The 22,379-nt window shown below is 36.9% G+C and overlaps 1 protein-coding gene across 2 annotated transcripts; it reads right to left on the bottom strand.

Annotated features, from left to right (window-relative positions):
• Nucleotides 1-1,840: 1,840 nt before the first annotated feature.
• On the bottom strand, nucleotides 1,841-22,077 carry MAPDA (N6-Methyl-AMP deaminase). Of its 2 annotated transcripts, none has more exons than XM_072402295.1 (10): nucleotides 21,998-22,077; nucleotides 17,835-17,965; nucleotides 17,452-17,512; nucleotides 16,786-16,870; nucleotides 14,585-14,666; nucleotides 12,159-12,285; nucleotides 9,212-9,292; nucleotides 7,916-8,042; nucleotides 4,481-4,581; nucleotides 1,841-3,662 (listed from the first exon to the last, which is right to left on the bottom strand). In XM_072402295.1, the coding sequence occupies exons 1-10, from the start codon at nucleotides 22,043-22,045 to the stop codon at nucleotides 3,462-3,464; spliced, it is 1,044 nt and encodes a 347-aa protein (XP_072258396.1). In that variant the 5' UTR covers nucleotides 22,046-22,077; the 3' UTR covers nucleotides 1,841-3,461. The 2 variants fall into 2 exon arrangements, with proteins under 2 accessions (XP_072258396.1, XP_072258397.1); XM_072402296.1 differs by lacking the exon at nucleotides 21,998-22,077 and adding an exon at nucleotides 19,633-19,864.
• Between the last annotated feature and the right edge of the window lie 302 nt (nucleotides 22,078-22,379).

The following is a 22,379-nucleotide window of genomic DNA, read 5'->3' as shown; positions in this document are numbered from 1 at the left end:
AGTCTAGTAGAAGGGACCTGCAGAACAGTGGCAATATGAGTCAGTGCTTTGCAGCATTCAGGGCACTCCACCACTGAGAACAGATGGAGACTTGTGACATCACTGGAATGGACTGCTGAGGTGCTCCAGGGGGACTGTGAGGTCAGATTGGGTGGGGATAAGATTTAACTCTTTTCTATGTAAACAGTTAACTGCTAGTGTTACCCCTAAAAAAAGCCATTAACATCTCATACATCATACTTTTTCAAGGCCAGATTATTACAATTATTAAACAGGATTTATATAGCACCAACATATTACGCAGCTCTGTACATTAAATAGGGGTTGCAAATGACAGACAGATGCAGACAGTGACACAGGAGGAGAAGACCCTGCCCTGAAGAGCTTACAATCTAGATGATTAATAAAGTGTGAATGTCATTGATCAGTTACAGTCCAGCATTTTTTAAAAGTAAATATCAGCAGTGACAGTGTGTGTGTATGTGTATATATATATATATATATATATATATATATATATAAATTGACCTTAGATTGTACAGTATTAAAGACAACTAGTTACATGACTATGGACTTTGTACAGCACTGCGTAATATGTAGGCGCTATATAAATACTGTGAAATAATAATAATAATTGATTTATTGTTAAGTTGTTAAAACCTGTGACGTGTACAAAACGTCAGTGTACCTGTGACGTGTACAAAACCCCCCACATTTTCCAGTGATATTTATAATACATTGTCATTGCCTGTAATAGAATTATAGGATTCTGCCTTTATTAATGTACAGTAGTAAGGGAAGCTCTGCCCAGTTTATTGATTGCACTCCATGATTTCTAGAATTCCTCCATTCAGAGACTAATGATCTAATGACCCCTGCTGGACAACATGTGCAAAACAGCCAGAGGAGTTCTAGGTTTAAATAATTTCTGTTCACTGGCCATGGTTCCAAACTGGATGTTAAAAATGATCTTGTTAGTGCAAAAACTTTTGATCACAAAGCCAGAACTGCATACTTGTACCTGGTTAATTACTCAGAAATGTATTTTATTTTATTAAAGCCAATGACCAGCCAACTATAAGATTTGGAATGAGGGCAGAGATGGCACTACCATGTTTTTTTTCTCAAGAACTGCATGTTCCAGATGATGGTAGATCTTTGATTTAGCTGATATTGCTCTGTCCCTAACGAAAATATTTTTCTCACTTCCTGTCTCAGAGATATGTAGGGTATTGCTATGAACTAAACCTTCTGCTGCAGTGCATTTCATAGCAGGAGTGCTATCATTTTGGATAATCCAGCAAGGGATAGTTAAAATGCCACTGGAGTTGACTTTTAATAGGAATCAACTGAAATAAAGAGTCTTTTTGTTCAACTTGGGGAATATACATAAAAGCAAATAAAAGGCTCCAATCAGGGATCATAAAAAATAAAGAAGCACATGATATATGAAATGGTATCCCTATACAGCACATACAGATTCAGATATCCGTTTTCTAATGTTAGTTGTTTTATTTCATGAGCTGAACTTTACTTCCCAGCTGCTTTTCTCTATATATTTTATTATATCTTCCCACCTGAACAGTGCACTTGCCAAGATGACTAATAACACTACTGAAATCTAGTACAGGATTATTTATTCAGTGACTAGCCACTTTCTCTTCTTTCTGGCGTCTGAATGAATAGATGAGGCCGTTTTCATATAGAAGTGCATTTGTTTTCCTCCAGTTTGCACTGCAGTGGTTTTACCTAGCAATCCATCATGACATACATTTCCATCAATAGAAATAAAACTTAAAACAAGAGAGACCGGTGTACTGAATTCACACATAGACTCACCAACTGGGCGTTCAAATTTTTTATTTAGAGGTGTTTTGACAGACTATAGAAACACAATCATGTAAACTAAAGAATAACAATGAGATCACCATGTCAAACATTGTTTTCTAAGGAATAATAAAACAAAACACTGTTTACATTAAAACAAAACTACTGAGGTGATATTTTAAAATCTACTTTTGATAACTATTTTTTATAGGGGACTTGTAAAAAGTAGTGTAACTAAAAGACAGAGGGGATCACCTTTGAAATAAACCAGGTTGATCTATTATTTCAGAAAGTGAAATGCTTCACTTAACGCAAAGTCAAACATGGTGAATTATTAAAATAATTATTAAAAAAAATTGATTCATGTAAAATATAAGTATTACCTTTGGAACTGAGAAATCTGTAATCTGATAGTCACATCCCACTGACCTTCTCATCTCCAAATTTAGAGATGAGAGGAGGGATACAGTGTAGTGTAAGCACATACATTTGTTTTTACATCAAATGTATTGCTCTATCAGAATTTGGATTTGCTTAATTTTAGGTTTACCGTAGTTGGGCTTTGAACTGGTACAGGAGACACTACTTCGCCACATTGACACTACTATTCAAATTATTCCCAAGAATAAAATCTGTTTTGTGCACCTAAAATGGAACTAAATTTTGATCAGGCAGCTATTTATTGCAGAACAGACAGGTTATGTCTCTTTTCCAATAAAACAAATGTACGTGCTGGTTAACAATGACCTGCTGGATATACACTGGAGCTGCACATGCCGGGAAAGAATGAATTTGCACATAAATGCAGGAGTTATGTCATTCTGGCATGGCTGATCAAAGACTCCATGGCTGATGGAGACCTGAATCTGGAAACAGATGTTACCATCAGCGATAGAGCAAGGACATGCAAGTTTATCTTCACTTATAAAATATAATATTTATAATATATAATATTAGGTATATTAAATGTGTTTCTGCAAAGTCGGTACAATGTGAGTATATATATTAAATCCCTCCATGCTCCTGTTCTCCCAGTTTATCTGGACACTAAATGTTTCTGTCCTGTAGCTCCATATGTGTGCACATGCTAATACTTCCTTGACCTCTTGGGGTCTGGAAATTTGAAATTGAAGAAAAACTAGATTACTACCTTCCCTAGCAATGAATCATTTTTTCTACCCCATCATTGTAACAATTAATTACTTCTTACTGTAGGATAATGTTTACATGTGCAAACGCCAGTCTATGATGGACAATAGGTCCAGTTATGAGTTCATTTGTGCGTAGGAGGGCCATTTACAAGCCCCTGTATTAGTCATGCCAACCTGGACCTTAACAATACGAGAACTGGCACTTAATCCAGGTCTTAACTAAAGTAGTCCAGCGTGACTAGACCTGGAAATTAAATGTTCAGTATTTTAGAGCAGTAGATTAGTGGAATGCTGAAATAAACCTCCCCTTGCACTGTGCCAATGAAAGTAGCTTAATAGACTTCTTTAAAATATTCTAAAATTCATGTCAGTAGATCGTGTAAACCTGAGCAGCTTTGAAACACACAATACTGTTTTTGTTCCCCTGAAGTATTATGCAAGTCAAATATTGGTCAGTGTCATAACTTTTACAGATAAAAGTTGTTACTTTACATGTGTAAACACACTTGGCTTCAGCAATGACCACTTCTCCCTTAAATGTGACTTGATATGGTCAGAAGCAAAAATGTAGTTAATGGCTTGAGCTGAAAGATCCCATACTTGATGAGGGCTCAGATTAAATGTACTAGCAGCAATTTCATACTCCAGAGAAAGATCAGTTGAAAAGACACCTTTGTCATCCGTCTATAGGAGAAAAAAGAAAGTTTCTGTTAAAGTTTTTATTAGTTTTTATAGGTCATTTGAAAAATGTAGGTGTAAAACTAAGAAGGCATCTCGTGAGGAACTAAACCAGCATTTCTCAACCTGGGTTCAATGGAAGCCATCCTTCAAAAATTGCTAGGGGTTCCTTGATCAATGAGCAATTTGTGCCTCTCAGGTCAAGTTTTACTGATAGCAATGATCTTTTTGGCTATTTGTAGGGGTGACATTCTTCCTTCTGGCCAGCAATGTAAGAGGTGTTCTTCCTACTGACTACCACACTATTGTACTGTGAGCTATGGATATAGTAATTACTATATAGCAGAGATATCCGTAAGACCTAAACTTATTGCAAGGATTCCCTCATGTTAAAAAGGTTGGGAAAAGGCTGCTGTAATTGTACCTTGTTTAGCTTACGTTTAGGTCTGGTTCTGCTGCTGCACTAGGTCACGTCCTATGAAGATTTTGTATAAACCCAGGTGAAATAATATTAACCTGGAAGTGCTGCTAAGAGATGTTCAGGATATCCCCCCATCATTTTGCCTTGTCACTGATTTACCTAGATAGAACTTCATTTGCTTCTAGAAAGCTGTTAAATACTTGCAAGACATATTTGTTACCTAGACATCCCTAATAGTGCAGAATTTGTACATTAATATTAATATAAACCAAAACTCCATTATCCTGACTGCCTCCAGTCTCCAGCTTTTCAGAAAATGATAAAACACAAAGATAGCCATTTTTCATGTCGGCATTTGTCTGTGCACCTTGATGCACATCATAAAACCCAAACCGATACTTACGCACAGCACTGAAGGATGACCTAGGTTGTACCAGAAGCCAAAATGATGCTTGTCATAAGAGGGAACACTCTGTCCTTTGACATTTGAAGAGAAGCAGAGCTCTAAATGGAAAAAATAGCACACATTATAAAGCTGTTACTAAGAATTCTCCTTTTATGATGATAATTAATTCTACCTTTGTAGCTGGGTCAGTAATGCAAATGAAAGAGTTCCGAGCACGGAACAAATTATTAACATCTAAATATATCTGGCCAGACAGCCTCCTCATTATTTTACATTCATGAATAAATAGTGACTTGAAATTCAGCCCGATTTACATTGTAAACAGATCAGAATATGGCTGATATGATTAGCATGCGGCACCTGAGTCACAGATTTACATCCCCGCAAGGCTGACTCATTGCTTTCGATGGGTTCAGGCCATATCTGCCTAGTACGTATACAACTTGTACAGATTTTATAGCTAAGAATGAAATCATCTCACAGCTTCTGTCCTGGACCTTGACCTGTTAGGAGACATATAATTGTCCCTAACCATTATGAGCTGAACACCATTTATATTTCCTGGCCTTAAAATCCTAATATAATATTAAATGTAATTTCACTATATGGCTTATTATTCTGCGCTAACAATAGGTCCCACTTAGCAATTCTCTGGAATGAGCAGAATGGAAGTCAGCCATGTTTTGCTCAATACTAACCTTAATCTTAGTAATGTATACAACCACCTTGTGTTTTATATAAAGAAGAATAAATGGCTCTGTAATACGGGGTTGTATCTGCTATAAAGCAGTAGTAAGGAATGCACAGCTGGACAGTGGAAAAATGATTTGCTTAGATACCAGAATCCTTCAAATAGGCAATACCCTTTATGTTGTTTGATTTGTACTGAAATGAAGTGACATATACATAACTTCTGATTTTAGAAGCAATGTTTACAGAAGCATTAAAGGAAAAATGAAATATAGGATAAATTCTTTCAATAGCAGGTTTGAAGCAGTTTTTGTATACTGCAACCACTGCTGTGCTGGCTATTACAGTACCAGCTTTTACACATATGACATTGGAGGGTAGTAAGTGGTATTAAATGCTCTCCTTCCGTTTCTAATTGGCTGCCATGGATGGGATGCTATATGAACTTGGAAGTGGTTAAGTGGCATGGGGAAGCCATAACCGCACAACAACCTTACTGAACAAAGCCTTAGGTCTGCATCACTGTAGTGTGGTCGCCCTGCGCACAGGGTAATTTAACTGAGAAAACAAATTAAAATCCAACATCAAATAATATTTTTTAACAACTTACAGCATTTTTTTTCTTTTGATATAGATAAATATTATTACATTAAATGATTTGTGCCAACTCCTGTAACAAGCATGTTTGAAGGACATTTATTTAGTTTATAGAAATATATGAATCAAACATTGTAAATATTGAAATGATTATATTGCCTGCTATTGCTACTGGCATTAAACATATACAGTTTGCTATCAGAATACATTATTATGGCCCAATAAACGCACAGGTGTTCAGATCTGAGGTTTTGATTTCTGACCCTTTACCATATTCTGGCTGGTTAGAAATCGTGTCATTTCCTGGAACATTTGGAAATGTGTGATCTCTGTTTACACTTGTCAGTGCTCCCAAGCTGCCCCCATTTTCAACTATTTACATAATCTAGTGCAAATAAAGGAAAACCACTGCAAGACGGTGTTATTTTTCTAATGCAGATATATTTTTCCTTTTTTTTTCAGCTCTCCCTACAACTATGATGGCTGAATTATAGATTCTGGATAAACGTTTGCTTTTTTACTTTTGAAGATTATATGTTTACATAAACACAATTCACAGTTAGTGTATAAAGCAAATCCTACACTGTAACCTCAATTTACTAATTGCATGTTTACTTTGCAAAGGGAAATTTTACTTTTAATATACTGCAAATCAAATTTTTTTGATTTTTTAATGCAATCCAAGTTAAAAAAAAGGAAGCTAAATAAAAATCTACTTCTCTTCTATTTTCAGTGGTAGTTAAACAAAATTATTTTAAATTTAAATTATTCTGTAATGTTTCATGTTAATCATGATAAATTATTCTGTAATTTTTTATGTTAATTATGACACTTAAATTATGATTCTAACAAAAAGCAGTGCACAAATATTCACAAATGAAATAAATGTGCTTTTTTTAATGAAACAATAAAAAAGTAATAAATAAATTGAAAATATTTGTTAAGATTTTATTATTTAGAAAAAAGGAATAAAACTAAATATTTTGAAAGAAAATAATAGTTAAGAGGGAAAGGGGGAAGATAAGTTTTTTTAGGGGCTGATTGGACAATATTAAAGGTTAAAAACTTTTTACTTGTCAGGTTCTATTACCAGTTCCCTTAAGATGGTGACATTGTATCTCTCTATCAAAACTAAAAACTGTACTTCCTCTGTGCAACACAGCATGTGGAGTGTTGCACAGTGGGGTGCTACATAACAAAAAGCTTCTTGCCCCTAACAACCATCATCCTATGAGAAATTGCCCCGCTTACCGTACTTTAACAAATGTAAGCCTTAAACAGTTGTTAAGGTGCACTATGGGGGGAGAGTCTATTGGTTGGTTGTCGTCAGAGACAGGAATACTTTCCATAGTGTAACTTCAGATTGTTGGAGGCGTCTAGCAGGATTTTTAATCCAATGCCAATCTTGCCATTTCTAGTCTGTAGGCACATTGAGTTTAGTTCACCTTTAGGTGTATTACCAAACAGGAATTACATTCAGGGAAAATACCAGGTGGTAAAGTAGCTCCAAAACCATTCACTAAAACTCTTGTAAATATTCAAAACATATTTTAACATGGTAATGTCTTTTCAAGTTGATTTCAATCTTTCTAACTCTGCAGCAAATAATACTTGGTAATCCTGTTTTAAAGGTCTTTCGGACACTTCCTGGTAAAGGGTGACAACTGTCTCCCAGCCTTGCTCCTGCTGACCCTGTACTCAGTCCTGCATATCTATACCATGCCAAGGCACAGCCTCCCCACATGGTAATTCAGGTTTGCCCCAGGCAGCTACAGAAAGGATAGCACATTATTAAAAAAATGTTTTATTTTTAATTAAAGTGTTGTTATTGTTAACTGACAAAAAGGCCAGGACTATATTACATGGACAAATCAGATGCAACCAGGATTTAATAAAACAAAGCTAAATACAAACTGCATACCTATAAAAAGATTTTTTCTGATTTGCTTCTGTGAGTTATTGTATTCAGCACTTTTTATTTACTGCTTGTTCCATTAACTGGATGAAAATGTTAACATGGAAAAGCAATAGTGTGCTCATATTCGTATTAATTCTGCACTGGACAGAGTAGTGGGGACCCCACATAGGACACAGGACATAATATTGCCAGAATCCCAGGTGTTAATGATATAGGAGTATTATTACCTATAGGGATATTCTTTTGTTTCACCACTTCCACGGCATCTGGAGAATTACACAGAAATGTCCCATGTCCGATTCTGTCTGGGGGAATAGTGAGCAGCAAGTCCGTCTCCTCCTTCTGGGTCGGCACCTGAGTTATGATATTTTATGATAAGGTCATGTCAACTGCAGTACAGATCACTTATTACTACTTTCTAGTTCCAGAAAATTGTATGGGGTGCAAGTGGCTGCCACAGTTTATAAGCAGCTAAATAAGCATTTATGTCCAGAAAATCGCATCTTTCAATTCTAGTTTTCCCTGTGGTCAAATGTTTCCAGGTGTGGCCCCAAGTGGAAATATTTATGCTGGTCAGCTAATACCGGTTATTACTTATGCTGGTGTAATTTTCTTGTGATAAAACATTCTAAATGATAAGATTAATTGTGGATCATGTAGCAATAGGAATAAAGGAAGCCTTTTGACAACCATGGCATTTTAATGTTACCAATGTTTGTGTTAATGTCAATGGTGGTAGGCTAGAGAGCCACACAGTAGACACTTTCAGTAGCAGTTTGTTCGGAGAGACAAAATCAAGTTTTCAACATTTGTAATTTGAGTTCTTGTAATGAGTGACTTGTTTAGTGTATACCCACAAACATAAATCAATCCCAATATAAGCCTAGGTATTCATTTTTTCTATAAAAAAATAGGGAAATGATTTGACTGTAGTATAAACCTAGGGCACAAAATATGTCTGTCGCTGATAACCTTAAAAACAGTAATCAATAGAAATACCAATAAAATTACCCTAATTACTTAACTAATAAAAATATCCATGGTGTGTTATTTTAAAAATATTATTTTAAAAGGGAAACATGGTCTAAGTCTGTATATTTTACTTTTTTTACAGGTTAAAGTATTTTGTACTTTTAGGTTGGTTATGATGGGTCATTTGGTCTTTTGTGTATTCTTGTTAATCACCAGTAGCTGGCGCTGTTCTCATGTAAATGGTGTAACAAACTCTTTACCAATGCCTCTGATGGAAAAAGTTTGTTCCACACATGAGAACACAATGTCATCTAGTGTGACCCGATTATAAATTAGGATTCTTTTTTCCAATGGCATTTTGAGGGGGAAAATATATTGCTTTATACTCAAGTATACATGGTAATCTTCAGTGAATCATCTAATTCATGAGTTGTAAATGTTTGTAAATGCTTGGATTTTCTGAATTACATGATTATTTCCATATCAGATAAAGTTCTGTATGCCAAGATAAGCAAATGTCAGATTCTCCAGATTCCATCATCACTATGTACCTCTGATAAATGGAGAGCCAACTTCAGGCCAGAATTCTTAGCTTCTGTGAGAGCTTCCATGAAGTCCTTTCCATGCCCCACCTAGAGAAAATATTCACATCAATAAACAGGCAGACAAAAATATCACATTCATATTTTCTAAACCTACACTCCAGTCTTACCTTCAGTTGTGCACAGTTGTACTTACTCCTCTCCTTTACTGAAACGGCCTATTCAGATTTCACTGTCATAGTGAGAACAGATGTAACCTTCCTACAAACAAGGCAACAAAACTCTATTTTCATGACTGCACTGGCACTTACTGCACCCGCTGTGGCAGTAAAGACAGAGGAGGTGGGAAGTTTTAAAATGATTGTTATCCAATATTTATATAGTGCCGACATATTACGCAGCACTTTACAAGGTCCGTAGCCATGTCACTGGATTGTGAGCCCCTTTGAGAGACAGCTAATGTCCCTACCATAGTCATATCTGTCATTAAATTAGTCTAAAGACTATTTTTGAGGGAAAGCCGATTAACCTAACTGCATGTTTATAAAATGTGGGAGGAAACCCATGCAGAAATGGGGAGAACCTGCAAACTCCATGCAGATAGAGTCCTGGCTGACATTAAAACTTGTGACCTAGTGCTGCAAATGCCAGAATGCTAACCACTGAGTGAACCCTTCTGTCCATGTTGGCTTAGTGGGCACCCACTTTAACTAACTGTAAAGGCACTAAGTAGCATTTTGAAGGCATGTTAGAACAGGTGTTTATAGAACATCTGATTTAGGAGCAGTTATCATTGCAGTTAGCTTTCTTGGTATAGGAAGCAGAAATGCCATTTGTTCGGTTAAGAAGACATTTTCAAAGAAATCCCATTCAAGCCTACTGAAGCACTGTACTGGCTCACCGACTATAGACAAGGACAAAATGTCATACAACTGCAATGCCTGATAACCACCTGCAAAAAGGCATCTTCATGTGGCTAGGGTGGCAAACTGTACTTGGAAATTCCATGCAGTGCCTGAAAAAATGCCTGGCAACTCTGCTGCCACCAACCGCCTGAAAAAATGTCAAAAAACAGAGCCATTCATTCTAATGATAACTATTTCTTGCAAATAGTTATAATGTGTAAAGCTAAATAAAACCACCAATATGAACCAAGCCTTATCATCTTTGGCAGTGAACCAGAAACAATTTCCTAATGGCTGCATCATCATCTGTATAAACAGGCCTAAAAATAGTCTACCAACAAAAAGGATTTTTTAAAAATATTAAATATCCTAATGAAAGGTGCAAGTTTTATATATTTCTAGGACAAAACATTAAAGCTTATATGAGATATGTCACACCCCTCTAAAAAATAACAGGTCACACAGAAGCAGCCATTTAGACACAGGGGCTACATCTAAGAAAAATGATTTCATTATATTATTCCATATGAACATAATGAGAAATATTTGTATATCCCACACACAGCGGATCATACGCAGTTCACGCGTATTCATAAACAACTGCACCATGACATAGGTTACGTCAACAACAACAGTGCTAGTTTCTCGCTATGATCTCACTAATCCTATATTCCCAGGACAGATGGTACATAGGAGATAAAGCCCCTTTTTTCATGAAGGCTGCCGACGTCACCAGGATACATATCAGAGGCCTCTTCAAGGTTATTGCCTCAGCCACATAACACTGTCTCTCTCTTTAGTGGAAAGTTGACGAAACAAGTCTTTTTCAGATAAAATATTTACTGCAGCATATATAAAGATTTTATATAGTTTACCATTCTGTATTTGTCAGGAAATTTGTGTTTCCAGTTTTGGTTTGGGAGGGGAAGATTTAGAACTCAGGTTATGTGTTTTTCACTCTAATTTCCTGTCCTGATGAAAATGGTTTCACCTGAAGTGAGGGAAAATCTACGACAGAGACCCAGAAAGACATTTTTATTTTTCTCTGTGTCTCTGCTGTAGATTTTCCCCTCACTTCCTGTGTGGTAAAGCATTGTTATTGGGACAGGAAGTGAAGGTAAACCAGTCTAATAAAGAAAGACCCAGGAAAAGGGTTACCTATGTGTAAAATGGTTTAGTTTGGGTTTAATTTAGCATACAAATCTTCCCCCTGGCTCTAGGGGAGAAATGTTTTTCTTTCAAAATAGTAATAATGTAATCTAAGTGTTCCAGTGGGTGAGTGGGTATATTAACAGCCTCTTCCCACTAGTGTTGTGTTACTATGGGGAAGAGTGTGGGTTAGTGCAATGCACAAAACATGTTGGTCTGCACCAATTTTTTATATCGCCCCCAAAAACACCCTTCTAGCCAACTGGGATTTTAAAAAGCACAGCATGCACTACATTTCTATGCAAAGTGGTGCATTGGAAACCTCAAATTAATGAATGAGCTGCTCAATGCAGTACATAGAAATGTATATAGCAACACATGCCTTTATAGCAGAAGTGTGAACAGGGCCCTAAAACAAGTTTTTTCCCTGGACACAAATTGTCCCCCCCCCAAAAAAAAATGCTGAATTATGTTTAGAAATATCTTCTATATGTAATGTCACTTTTGTATCAATGTGCAACAATGGTGATTCTGGTAGAAATATGATCAGATGTCCAGACTGCATTACTTTTTCTTCTTCCTCCAACATTATCGTGCCCTTTGTGTTCTCTGTACCCCAGACAGCTGCCCTTGATACCTCTGGGAATTACAGAGACAACATGTGTGTCTATGATATGAATGCATTCTGTAAAAAGTATAGACAAAATGCAAAGTGTGAACAGATTTTCAAGGCAATAACAACAAATTGGAAATCGTTCCCACTGACACACAGAATATGTGTGAAGTATAACACAGTAATAAATAAAATAATGTACAAAAAGTATTCTTACTGTAATGCCCTACAGCACAATAATAGTCACAAAGATGGAGCCATTAATAAAAGATTTGTTTACTGAACTCACTGTTGGGTCACCGCTGAGGTCCAAACCTAGAACCAAGTCATTTGTGGAGTGAAAATATTCCTCCGCAAGCTTAACAGTTTCTTTTGCAACTGTAGGTCCCCCTCTTCTATCAATGGCCAACAGGAACCTGGGAAAGAGAACAAATATAATATGCAGCCATCTATAAAGATCACAGATTTTATTTAAATTTCTTATCCAATGATTTTATCAGTTCAGTGTCACACACTCTTAGTTCATGACATACAGTTAGGTCTATAAAAAAATTAGACAGAAAATACTTTTTCCTAATTTTGGTTCGGTACATTACCACAATTAATTTTAAATGAAACAACTCAGGATGCAGTTGAACTGCAGACTTTCAGCTTTAATTCGGCGGGTTGAACAAAAAGATTGCATAAACATGTGAAGAACTAAAGCCTTTTTTTACACAATAACTTCATTTCAGGGACTCAAAAGTAATTGGACAATGGACTCAAAGGCTATTTCATGGGCTGGTGTGGGCAATTTCTTCATTATGTCATTATCAATTAAGCAGATAAAAGGCCTGGAGTTGATTTGGGGGGTGCTTGTATGTGGAAGATTTTGCTGTGAACAGACAACATGCAAATAAAGGATCTCTCCATGCAGGTGAAACAAGCCATCCTTCAGCTGCAAAAACAGAAAAAAACAATCCGAGAAATTGCTACAATATCAGGAGTGGCAAAATCTACAGTTTGGTACATCATGAGAAAGAAACAAAGCACTGGTGAACTCAGCAACACCAAAAGACCTGGACGTCCATGGAAGACAACAGTGGTGGATGATCGCAGAATCATTTCCATGGTGAAGAGAAACCCCTTCACAACAGCCAACCAAGTGAACAACTCTCCAGGAAGTAGGAGTATCAATATCAAAGTCTACCATAAAGAGAAGACTGCATGAAAGTAAATACAGAGGGTGCACTGCAAGGTGCAAGCCACTCATAAGCCTCAAGAATAGAAAGGCTAGATTGGACTTTGCTCAAAAACATCTAAAAAAGCCAGCACAGTTCTGGAAAAACATTCTTTGGACAGATGAAACCAAGATCAACCTTTACCAGAATGATGGCAAGAAAAAAGTATGAAGAAGGCGTGGAACAGCTTATGATCCAAAGCATAGCACATCATCTGTAAAACATGGCGGAGGCAGTGTGATGGCTTGGGCGTGCATGGCTGCCAGTGGCACTGGGACACTAGTGTTTATCCATGATGTGACACAGGACTGAAGCAGCCGAATGAATTCTGAGGTGTTCAGAGACATACTGACTGCTCAAATCCAGCTAAGTGCAGTCACATTGATAGGGAGATGTTTCATAATACAGATGGACAATGACCCAAAACATACAGCCAAAGCAACCCAGGAGTTTATTAAAGTAAAGAAGTGGAATATTCTTGAATGGCCAAGTCAGTCACCTGATCTGAACCCAATCCAGCATGCATTTCACTTGTTGAAGACTAAACTTCGGACAGAAAGGCCCACAAACAAACAGCAACTGAAAGCCGCTGCAGTAAAGGCCTGGCAGAGCATTAAAAAGGAGGAAACCCAGCATCTGGAGATGTCCTTGAGTTCAAGACTACAGGCTGTCATTGCCAGCAAAGGGTTTTCAACCAAGTATTAGAAATGAACATTTTATTTTCAGCCAATTACTTATGAGCCCCTGAAATGAAGTGATTGTGTTAAAAAAGGCTTTAGTTCCTCACGTTTTTATGCAATCTTTTTGTTCAACCCACAGAAATAAAGCTGAAAGTCTGCAGTTCAACTGCATCTGAGTTGTTTCATTTAAAATTAATTGTGGTAATGTACAAAACCCAAATAGAAAAAAGGTATAAAATAGCTGCGTATTTCATATCTTCCTCACCTCCCAGCTTGGAGAGACACCCTTGTTCTTGGTTTAAATGCCTAAAAAATGCTTATACAACATTTGTGTGTGTTTTAAATGTTTATACGTGTGTCTTAATCCAGGTAATGTGGCAAAGCAAAAAAGGTAAAGAAGTCAAAACCTACCGATGCTTAGGTTACGATGCTTACCTACCTGTGCCTATGTTTGCATATGCTTACAATTAGTAAGACATGTTTTTAGTAAGCAATTTTGAAGACTTTAAATGCATTTGTGAGTTGTTAGTGGGTTGGTTAGTGTGACCAAATGCTGCAAGCTTTTTTTTTTTGCAGCCCAAAAATTAAACACCCAAAAATGCCTCAATGTTAACTGGCAGGGAAAAATGTCCATTTAAGTTAGGCTTAGGCCTAGAAATATCACTTGCACAATTTGCAAATTGCACACATTTGGATGTGCAAGTTTTATGTTAGTTGTTTTATCATAGAATTGCAACTCTGAAAAAAAATATTACAATAGGCAAAAAAAAATAGTAAATAAATCAAGAGTACATGCAGGATAGGGATATCAGTACCTCACATCAATGTCCACATCCTCTTCTTTGCACTGTTTAATGCCTTCAAGCACCGTATCTACGTAAGTTCTTTTTGTCATCCCTGCAAGGTACAGCAGTGTAATGATTGTGTAAAATGAGTAAAGTAAAAACTTTGTGTAAAAAAAGTGCAAAAACACATCAGCCATATAGAATACATACACAAACAGGATGGACTAACTTTTTACTTTGAGACCAAAGTTGTTTATTAAAATAATTTACTGATAAATGACATTTTCTACTGCACAGTTACCGCACCAGTGTATGTGTTACCCATGAGATATTTTTTCCTAATTATTTAGAGAAATTCTATCCTTCTAAATTTAGAATTGAGCACAAGACATGGTTTAGAAAACATTTGTGCACACATTGAAGTTAATACATGTGAATGGGTGCTTATAGTGGGGCAAACTAGAGGGTATTAGGTAAACATTGGGGTTAATTTACTAAAGGAATGTTGAAAAAAAATTACTTATTAAATTGCTTAGTTAATGTAGTTAAAATGTGCAAGGAATTTATTTTTTTGCTTGTGCATAATTGGATAGCAGAAGTCAGAAGAGTTTTACCCCATTTACTCAGCTATGTGAAATATCCCTTTGCATAGGGACAACATAAATTCTTATATAAACAAACTCCACTGGCTTTTACAAATTATGTACTAAAAAGTGATTGCCCTACAGACTATTACACGCGTCAAGTTTCTAAGGCCCATTTTGCCAAAGCAGATATTTTTTGGAGCACATACACTGGTAAATGTTAAATACATGTTTTAGAAAATGCTTATCTGACTGGCGATCCTGTGCTGTGCACCATCGCAGTATCAAACACAGTTTATTCTGTCCAGTGGTGCCACTTGCAGCAGCAAGGAGAATAAAAAAATAAAGGGAGCAGCCCCATCTTCCCTTTAGCCGAGATGTATTGTAGGGGCATCCCCAGCATACACTCTGAGGCTGTGCACAGGTGAATTAGTTCTAGGGGCAGATTAGTTCTGGACTCAATCCAGTGCTGTCAATGGCTGCAGGGACTTTATAGCCTCTCTGCTCCCAATCACCATTGCCTGTTCTAGCGTTAAGCTGGTCTGATTTGCTGCTGGTGTGTGGTTTAGTAAGATTTACTGTTTCTGACCTTGTCTATTTCTGACCTTTTAACCTCCCTAGCCGTAACCCCAAGTGTGACTCGAGGTAGAAAAAAATTGCTAAAAGCGATAACCCTGAGCCACACTCAGGGTAGGTAAACCTATGAAAATGTTAGTAAATACAGAGCTTACCTGACCCACCAGCCTCCCGCGTCGTCCAGCGCCGCAATTCCTGTCTTCTTCCTTCTTTCTTTGTCGTCTTCTGCACACGATGAGTCAACCGGTGACGCCAGTGCATGTGTAGGTTGCCGGCAGGCCGGGTAATTCAAAATGCAATACATTGGATTTATAGGTGTAAAAGCAGTACATTGTCTTTCATGAACTTTTATTTTACAGTATATTATTATAGTATGAGTATAATACTTATTTTTTTTTCATTTAAAATAATTGAAAAAAAAATCATTTTTTTTTTATTTATTTAATGTAATATTTTTACATGATTTTGTGTTTCAAACTTTATTATACTCATAGTAATTTGTTATACTGTAAAATAAATTTTCATGAGAAACAATGAACCGCATTTAGACATGTAAAACCGGACAGAAATGAACCGTTAGCGAGGTTAAGTGTATGCTGCCTGGGCAGATCTTTTGCCTGTGTACCCTTGAATACCTCGGTTGGTGGACAGATGTCCTGTGTATGACCTGGCTCTGTATTGTGGACTTGTCTCTGCTGGAATCTTGGTACAGCATTATCTGTGGGCTCCTGGTCCTCTGTTAGTCCTGGCCAGACGCCATCCCTTGGGCACAGACGTCCTGGGGGCAAGCGTGTGCTCAAACAACGCAACTAGCCTCCCAAGACTGGACCAGGGCCTTACATGATGGCTTTTAATGTCTATCAGAAAGTCCACAGACATGTTTGCTAAGCTTGGTTCCCCCACATATGGCCACCTCCCACAGCCAGGGTCTTACTTAAGAAGTGAGGACATCTAGTCCATGGATCCCAATAGACGTAGGGTAGTTGGTGTTAAGCCCACCAGTATGATTCCCATCATCAGCCACACTCTAAATCATTAAGGGTCATGGTAATATGAACAGAAGATATATACCTGAGGAGGTCTCTCTTGGTGTGCTTCTTAACTCCAGATATTTAACACCGTCTGAAGCAAACTCCTTAATTACATCTTTTGTTATCTATATTGTCAATACATCAGAAGGCAAATATTAAAACAAACATAGTTCTTGTGTACGGATTCTTCTTTTTTATTAAAACAGATAACATTTCATTACTAAGCTGGCTGATTGTGATGGCAACACAAAAAAACACATTTAAATGTTGGACTGGCTATTGATGGGGCAAATGAGGAAATCATTCTCCTGTTACTTTAAAGGATCATTACATTTTTTAAAGAAACAGGAAATGCTGGTGTACTGGTTCCAAGTTCAAACATATTGGCAGATATCTACAATTGCTCCCACACTTGGAGTGTCCCCCACAACATTTTTTGACTCTGGTTACTGGTGATGATCAAACCATTTGCACAAATCGGGTGGTGTATAACCAAGTCTAGCAATAGTCTCTTTGTGGGGATCTATGTAACTGTAATGTTTACAAATGTCAGTAAAACACTAAATTTAAAAAAAATTATAATTAGAATAAACATTTGCACATGTTTTTTATGAAAGCTCTGTGCTGAAGGGTATTTAGAAAAGTAGAACCATAAATAAAGATGAAACCCACAAAAGTAAATATACTACACACAAAAAGTTTATACCAATAAAATGTCTTCAGATGCATCTGTTATTTGGTGGATTATTCGAAACATCTGAAAACATCTGCAAAGCCAAAAACAATGGGTTATAAGCAAAATGTAAATATAAACAATGACAGTAATATGAAATAATTTGAACAGTATTCTTTTTGCTATATCTATATATCTTTTATATTATTTATACAATTATATTTATTTATTTTTATAACCCAACAGTACTCTGAAATAAAATAAACAAATAAGAATTAGACACATTATCCAGTAAATGTAAATACAATGCACTGATGAAATTCTTAGCTACAAAATATAAAACATCATATACAATGAATGTTGGAACCAATGTAGAAGAAACAGTTTTTATCAAAAAAAGCTAGAAAGAAACATACTCATCTAGGGATCGTTTCTGTCCCTTCTCTATCATGGTCATCCCATTTTGAATATGAAGATGAGGTTTCTGAGCTATCAGTTTCTTCATGGTAGTAGAACTTATTGACCCATTTAGGTGGGCATGAAGCTCCTGTAACAAAGATAAAGGTCACCAACAAGCATGGGCTTTAGATCATGTAAAACTTCAGGCAGAATTACAGTCTGGTATAATATACAATAAAAATCTGTCATTTAACTCCATATTGCCTGTATGGTTATCCTGTAGTCAGTAAAAACACAATTTTTGCTATTTATCAGCACAGTTAGCCCTGATATTTACCAGTATGAATGGTTAGGTCATATCATGATCAAAGCAAGAACTGTACGTCAGGAAAAAAAATCCACACCTACAGTCAGTTTATTTGTCATGGAGAATCTTCCTGGTTTGTTTACTTGGCAAATAGAAGCTCATTTTCTGTTCTTCATCATTAAAGAAATATTCTCTTAAAAGCTGGATTTGGATTCCTCACTTTTATAATAGTTCAGGGTCCATCAGGCCTCTTTCAAATGTGCATTCTAAAACTAAGTGGTTAGCCACACCTGAGTGCCCCTATATGCGCTAGTAAAAACAGTTTTTAATGAACACTTTGTCATGAAGTTCAGTGCGGTTTTGGTGAGGTTTGCTGCACTGCAAATGATTACAACTATCTTCAGTCCTCTAGCAGCAACCACAACACAACCACAAACCAGACGTGTTCATCTGTAACTCACTGCAGTGGGAACACGTGCACATTCAAGTCAATGAAAGCAACTGACCACTCAAAGGAGGCAAAAAGTTTCATGCCGCTTTCAGAATGCCACCCTGTTGAAAACCATCACAATGCACATGCAAAAGCAATCACACAAAAAGGTTTCCAGTCACTGCTATACAGTTGAATGGTAGTATGTTCCTAGAAATAATCATGGTGTGACAAATCTATTGAAGCAGGGAAGAAGGAACACCTTTGTGGAGCACATTCTGAGAATGCTTGTCATTATTTTTAAGTCATAAGCAATTTAAAATAAGTTTTGTTTTTTTTAAACAGTTACTAAACAATTATATATTCATACATGGTATAAGTTATTACCATATAACTATCCTATATTTCTATAGTCAATAATAATTTGGTTTATATCAGAGGTCCAGTTTGAACACATAAACATTTACATGAATACAGACTTAGTTTAAATGCCCTAGAAAAGGCAGAAGAATCTTGGCTGATGGCCCCATGGCAGAGTAGTGGAGGAGTCAATGGAAACAAAGATTTGGGCCATAGGCTCTGAAGATTCCTGCAGGTCACATCCATCCAATTCGGGTATGTAAGGGGGGGGCGGGATGGAGAGAGAGGGTGAATTTAGGTCAAAGAAGATAGTACAGTTATCAGTTTGGCGTTTCTCAAAAACTGCACTTATCTTTTCAGTCACACACGGGTCACTTCTGATGCTACATTGCACATAATGGTGACCAATGTATCTGTGCAGTTATTTATGCTTCATATACCAAACATAAAAAGGGTCGATTAATAAAAAAGTGACCGAAACATTTTCAGGTGAAGAGTCTTCTAGGTTCATGTGTTTCAGTAGCAGTAATTAATTGTTCACCAGGGAATGTTTCAGTGAATGTCAGATTTAGCTTTTTTATATAGATTCCAAAGTGTATATGATGTGTATTTAAAAAGATAGTTATGATATTTTAATGTTTCAGTTACACTGTAACCTTTGTCAGGATCTGTCTGTTTGAGACCTAGGACTTGCTGTCCCAAGGGTGTCAACACTTACCTGATTGAGTTATGGTGTTGAGACCTTTTTACAGAACCTATGAATTACTACTTCCAATTGTGTTTTTCTATTCCTAATAAAGATTACATAACTTTTCTCCTTCAGCTGAGTTACATGTTTCTGATTCCTAGTGAAAGATAGGCTTGGCATGCAAGGTCAATACACAAACATCTCATTGTTTGGGTTAAAACTGTTCCAATTGTACTTGCTGAAAGATTTTGATGTCACCCTCTCGTGTGCAAAAACTGGAGGTAAGGTAAGTAATGCCAGCCGTATACTATGCAAAACTAAAACATCAAATTGATCAAAAAGGGCTATTAATAATTTTATATTGGTATTTGCATAGAATTGTAATTGAAATTTGGTTGGGTGAGGGAAGGTCTAAATTTTATGAATTTGTTTCAATCTGATCAATTATCAAACATGCGGATGGTTTTTATAACAAAGCTTCAATTTATTTGTCAATTTTATGATCAATCGCAAAATACTATAAAGATAAAATTGCATAGTGTATCCCTAGTATAATGTACAGTAATATCGTGCATCACCCCAAAGCAGTGTTTTTCAACAGGGTTATTTTTTTATTATTTTTAAACAGGTTTTTTATAGCACCAACATATTATGCAGCGCTGCACATTTAATAGGGTTTCTGTGGAACCTTAGGCTTCCTCCAGGGCTTGCCATCCGCAATCAGCAATTTGTGCCTCTCTGATGAGTTACCCTTGACACCAATGATCTTTTTGGCTATCAGTAAGGGTGACATTGTTCACAACTAGTAAACCCCCGATTCTTAAAAGAATCGTAAATCCAAGAATGGCAATGTCTTGCAATCATGGAGGGTGGCGCGTCCTGGGAAAGTTTTCATTTCATTAAATAAATATATTTGTAATGACAATGGCACTGTGGAGTAGAGCAGAGCACACTGACTGAAACTGTCACCTGCTGTTTTGTTTTGGCACGTTTACGTGTCACCATGACAACTGTTACAGTGGCGGTGTCGTGCGCACGCACAGGTTGGGTCCATGCATAATTACATCCTTGTTTAGTATATAGGATGGCCAGCAATGTAGGAGGCATTCTTATCACTGACCACCACAATATTGTACTGTGAGATGTGAATATAGTAATTATAGCAAGGGGTTCATTTTGACATAAAAACTATTTCAAAGGTTCCCCTGGGTTATAAAGGTTGAGAAAGGCTGGCCTAAGGCAAAGCAACAAGGTCATTTTATTTGCAACCCCAGCAACAGCACACGCACATTCCCGTGGCTCATCCGCAGCTACCCTCAGAGTAATGTAATTCAAGCTGAGACTTGTAGCTTACACAGGGCATCAGAGGAGCAAAGAGAAGGATAATAGCAGCTTCTAGGTGTGACTGCCAAGAAAGGGGACCGGCTTCTCTCCAGCTACCAGCTATTCACTGATGAAGAACTGCCATCATCCACACACACTGGGCAGTCCCATCATCTCAGGCACACACAAATAGTCATACTGTATTTACTCTGAACAACCAATTATGCATAAAGAAAATGAAAAAAATGAGCATAGAATAATATGTACTAACAATGAAAAATGGAGCACAGATTATTATTTACTAACATTGGAAAAAGGGAGCACCAATTAATATTTACTAACATAGGAAAAGTGAGAACAGAATTGCTGACATTGGGAAAGGGAGAACAGTTTATTGTTTACTAACATTGGAAAAGGGGAGCACTGACTATTTTTTACAAGATTGTATGAGGGGAGCACCCATTAATATTTACTAACATAGGAAAAGTGGGAACAGAATGTTATTTGCTGACATTAGGAAAAGAAGCACAGATTATTATTTACTAACATTGGAAAATGGTAGCAGAGTATTATTTACTAATACTGAAAAATGAAACATTGAATATTTGCTAACACTAGAAAAGTTTTATTTACTAACATTGTAAAAAGGGAGCATAGATTATTATTTACTAACCCTGGAAAAGTGAACAGCCTTAGCTGTTAAAAAAAAAAAATTCCACTACTTATAAATAAATCACATCTGCAGCCAATGAAATGCTATTATTATGTTCCATCCTGCCCCATCTCTAAATCATATTCTATATTTAGATCATTTAGAACACTCATTAAATCCCCCTCCCTGCACATTGCAGGATTGCACAGCACTGAAGGTTAATGAAAACTCAAACCAGGTTGATTAGAGGAGCAGATCACAACCGGTCTGCAGCCTTATAGGACAATGCTGCAATACACATGCAGACACAGACTGAAAATGCCAGAAACATTTCCCCTATAGAGCTCCTGATTGGTGCTGATGGGTGAGTGGGAGGAGCCATAATAAAGAATCCTATTAGTAATATAGAGGAGATCTCACCACTTTGGGCAGCAGCTGATAGAAGGTGTGCAGTGAATCCTCAGCCATGGTGCTGTGACTGAGCTCTGTATTCTGCACACACCTCCTCTTCCTTATAACTTAAACCGCTCAGAAGGAAGGGGGCTGCTGATTGGTTGCTTGGATCTCCCTCCTTATAGGCTGAAGGCTGTAATCCTGCCCAGCCTGCTGCTGTGAGATACAGGAGAAGCTCAGATCTTCTTAAGGGCAGCCTGACATATACTGCAAAATGCATTGCTGCAAGAGTGCCCAGGCAGTGTGATCTGCTGATCTCAATCCATGTCATGATTCAGTGTAACTGTATGGTGAGCAGTATGATCCAAAGATCACAAATTGTATTACATGATAATTCTGCACATAAATC

The sequence above is a fragment of the Pyxicephalus adspersus genome, chromosome 2 (assembly GCF_032062135.1).
Source record: "Pyxicephalus adspersus chromosome 2, UCB_Pads_2.0, whole genome shotgun sequence".
NCBI classification, from domain to species: domain Eukaryota; kingdom Metazoa; phylum Chordata; class Amphibia; order Anura; family Pyxicephalidae; genus Pyxicephalus; species Pyxicephalus adspersus.
This window is presented reverse-complemented; position numbering and strand designations above follow the sequence as displayed.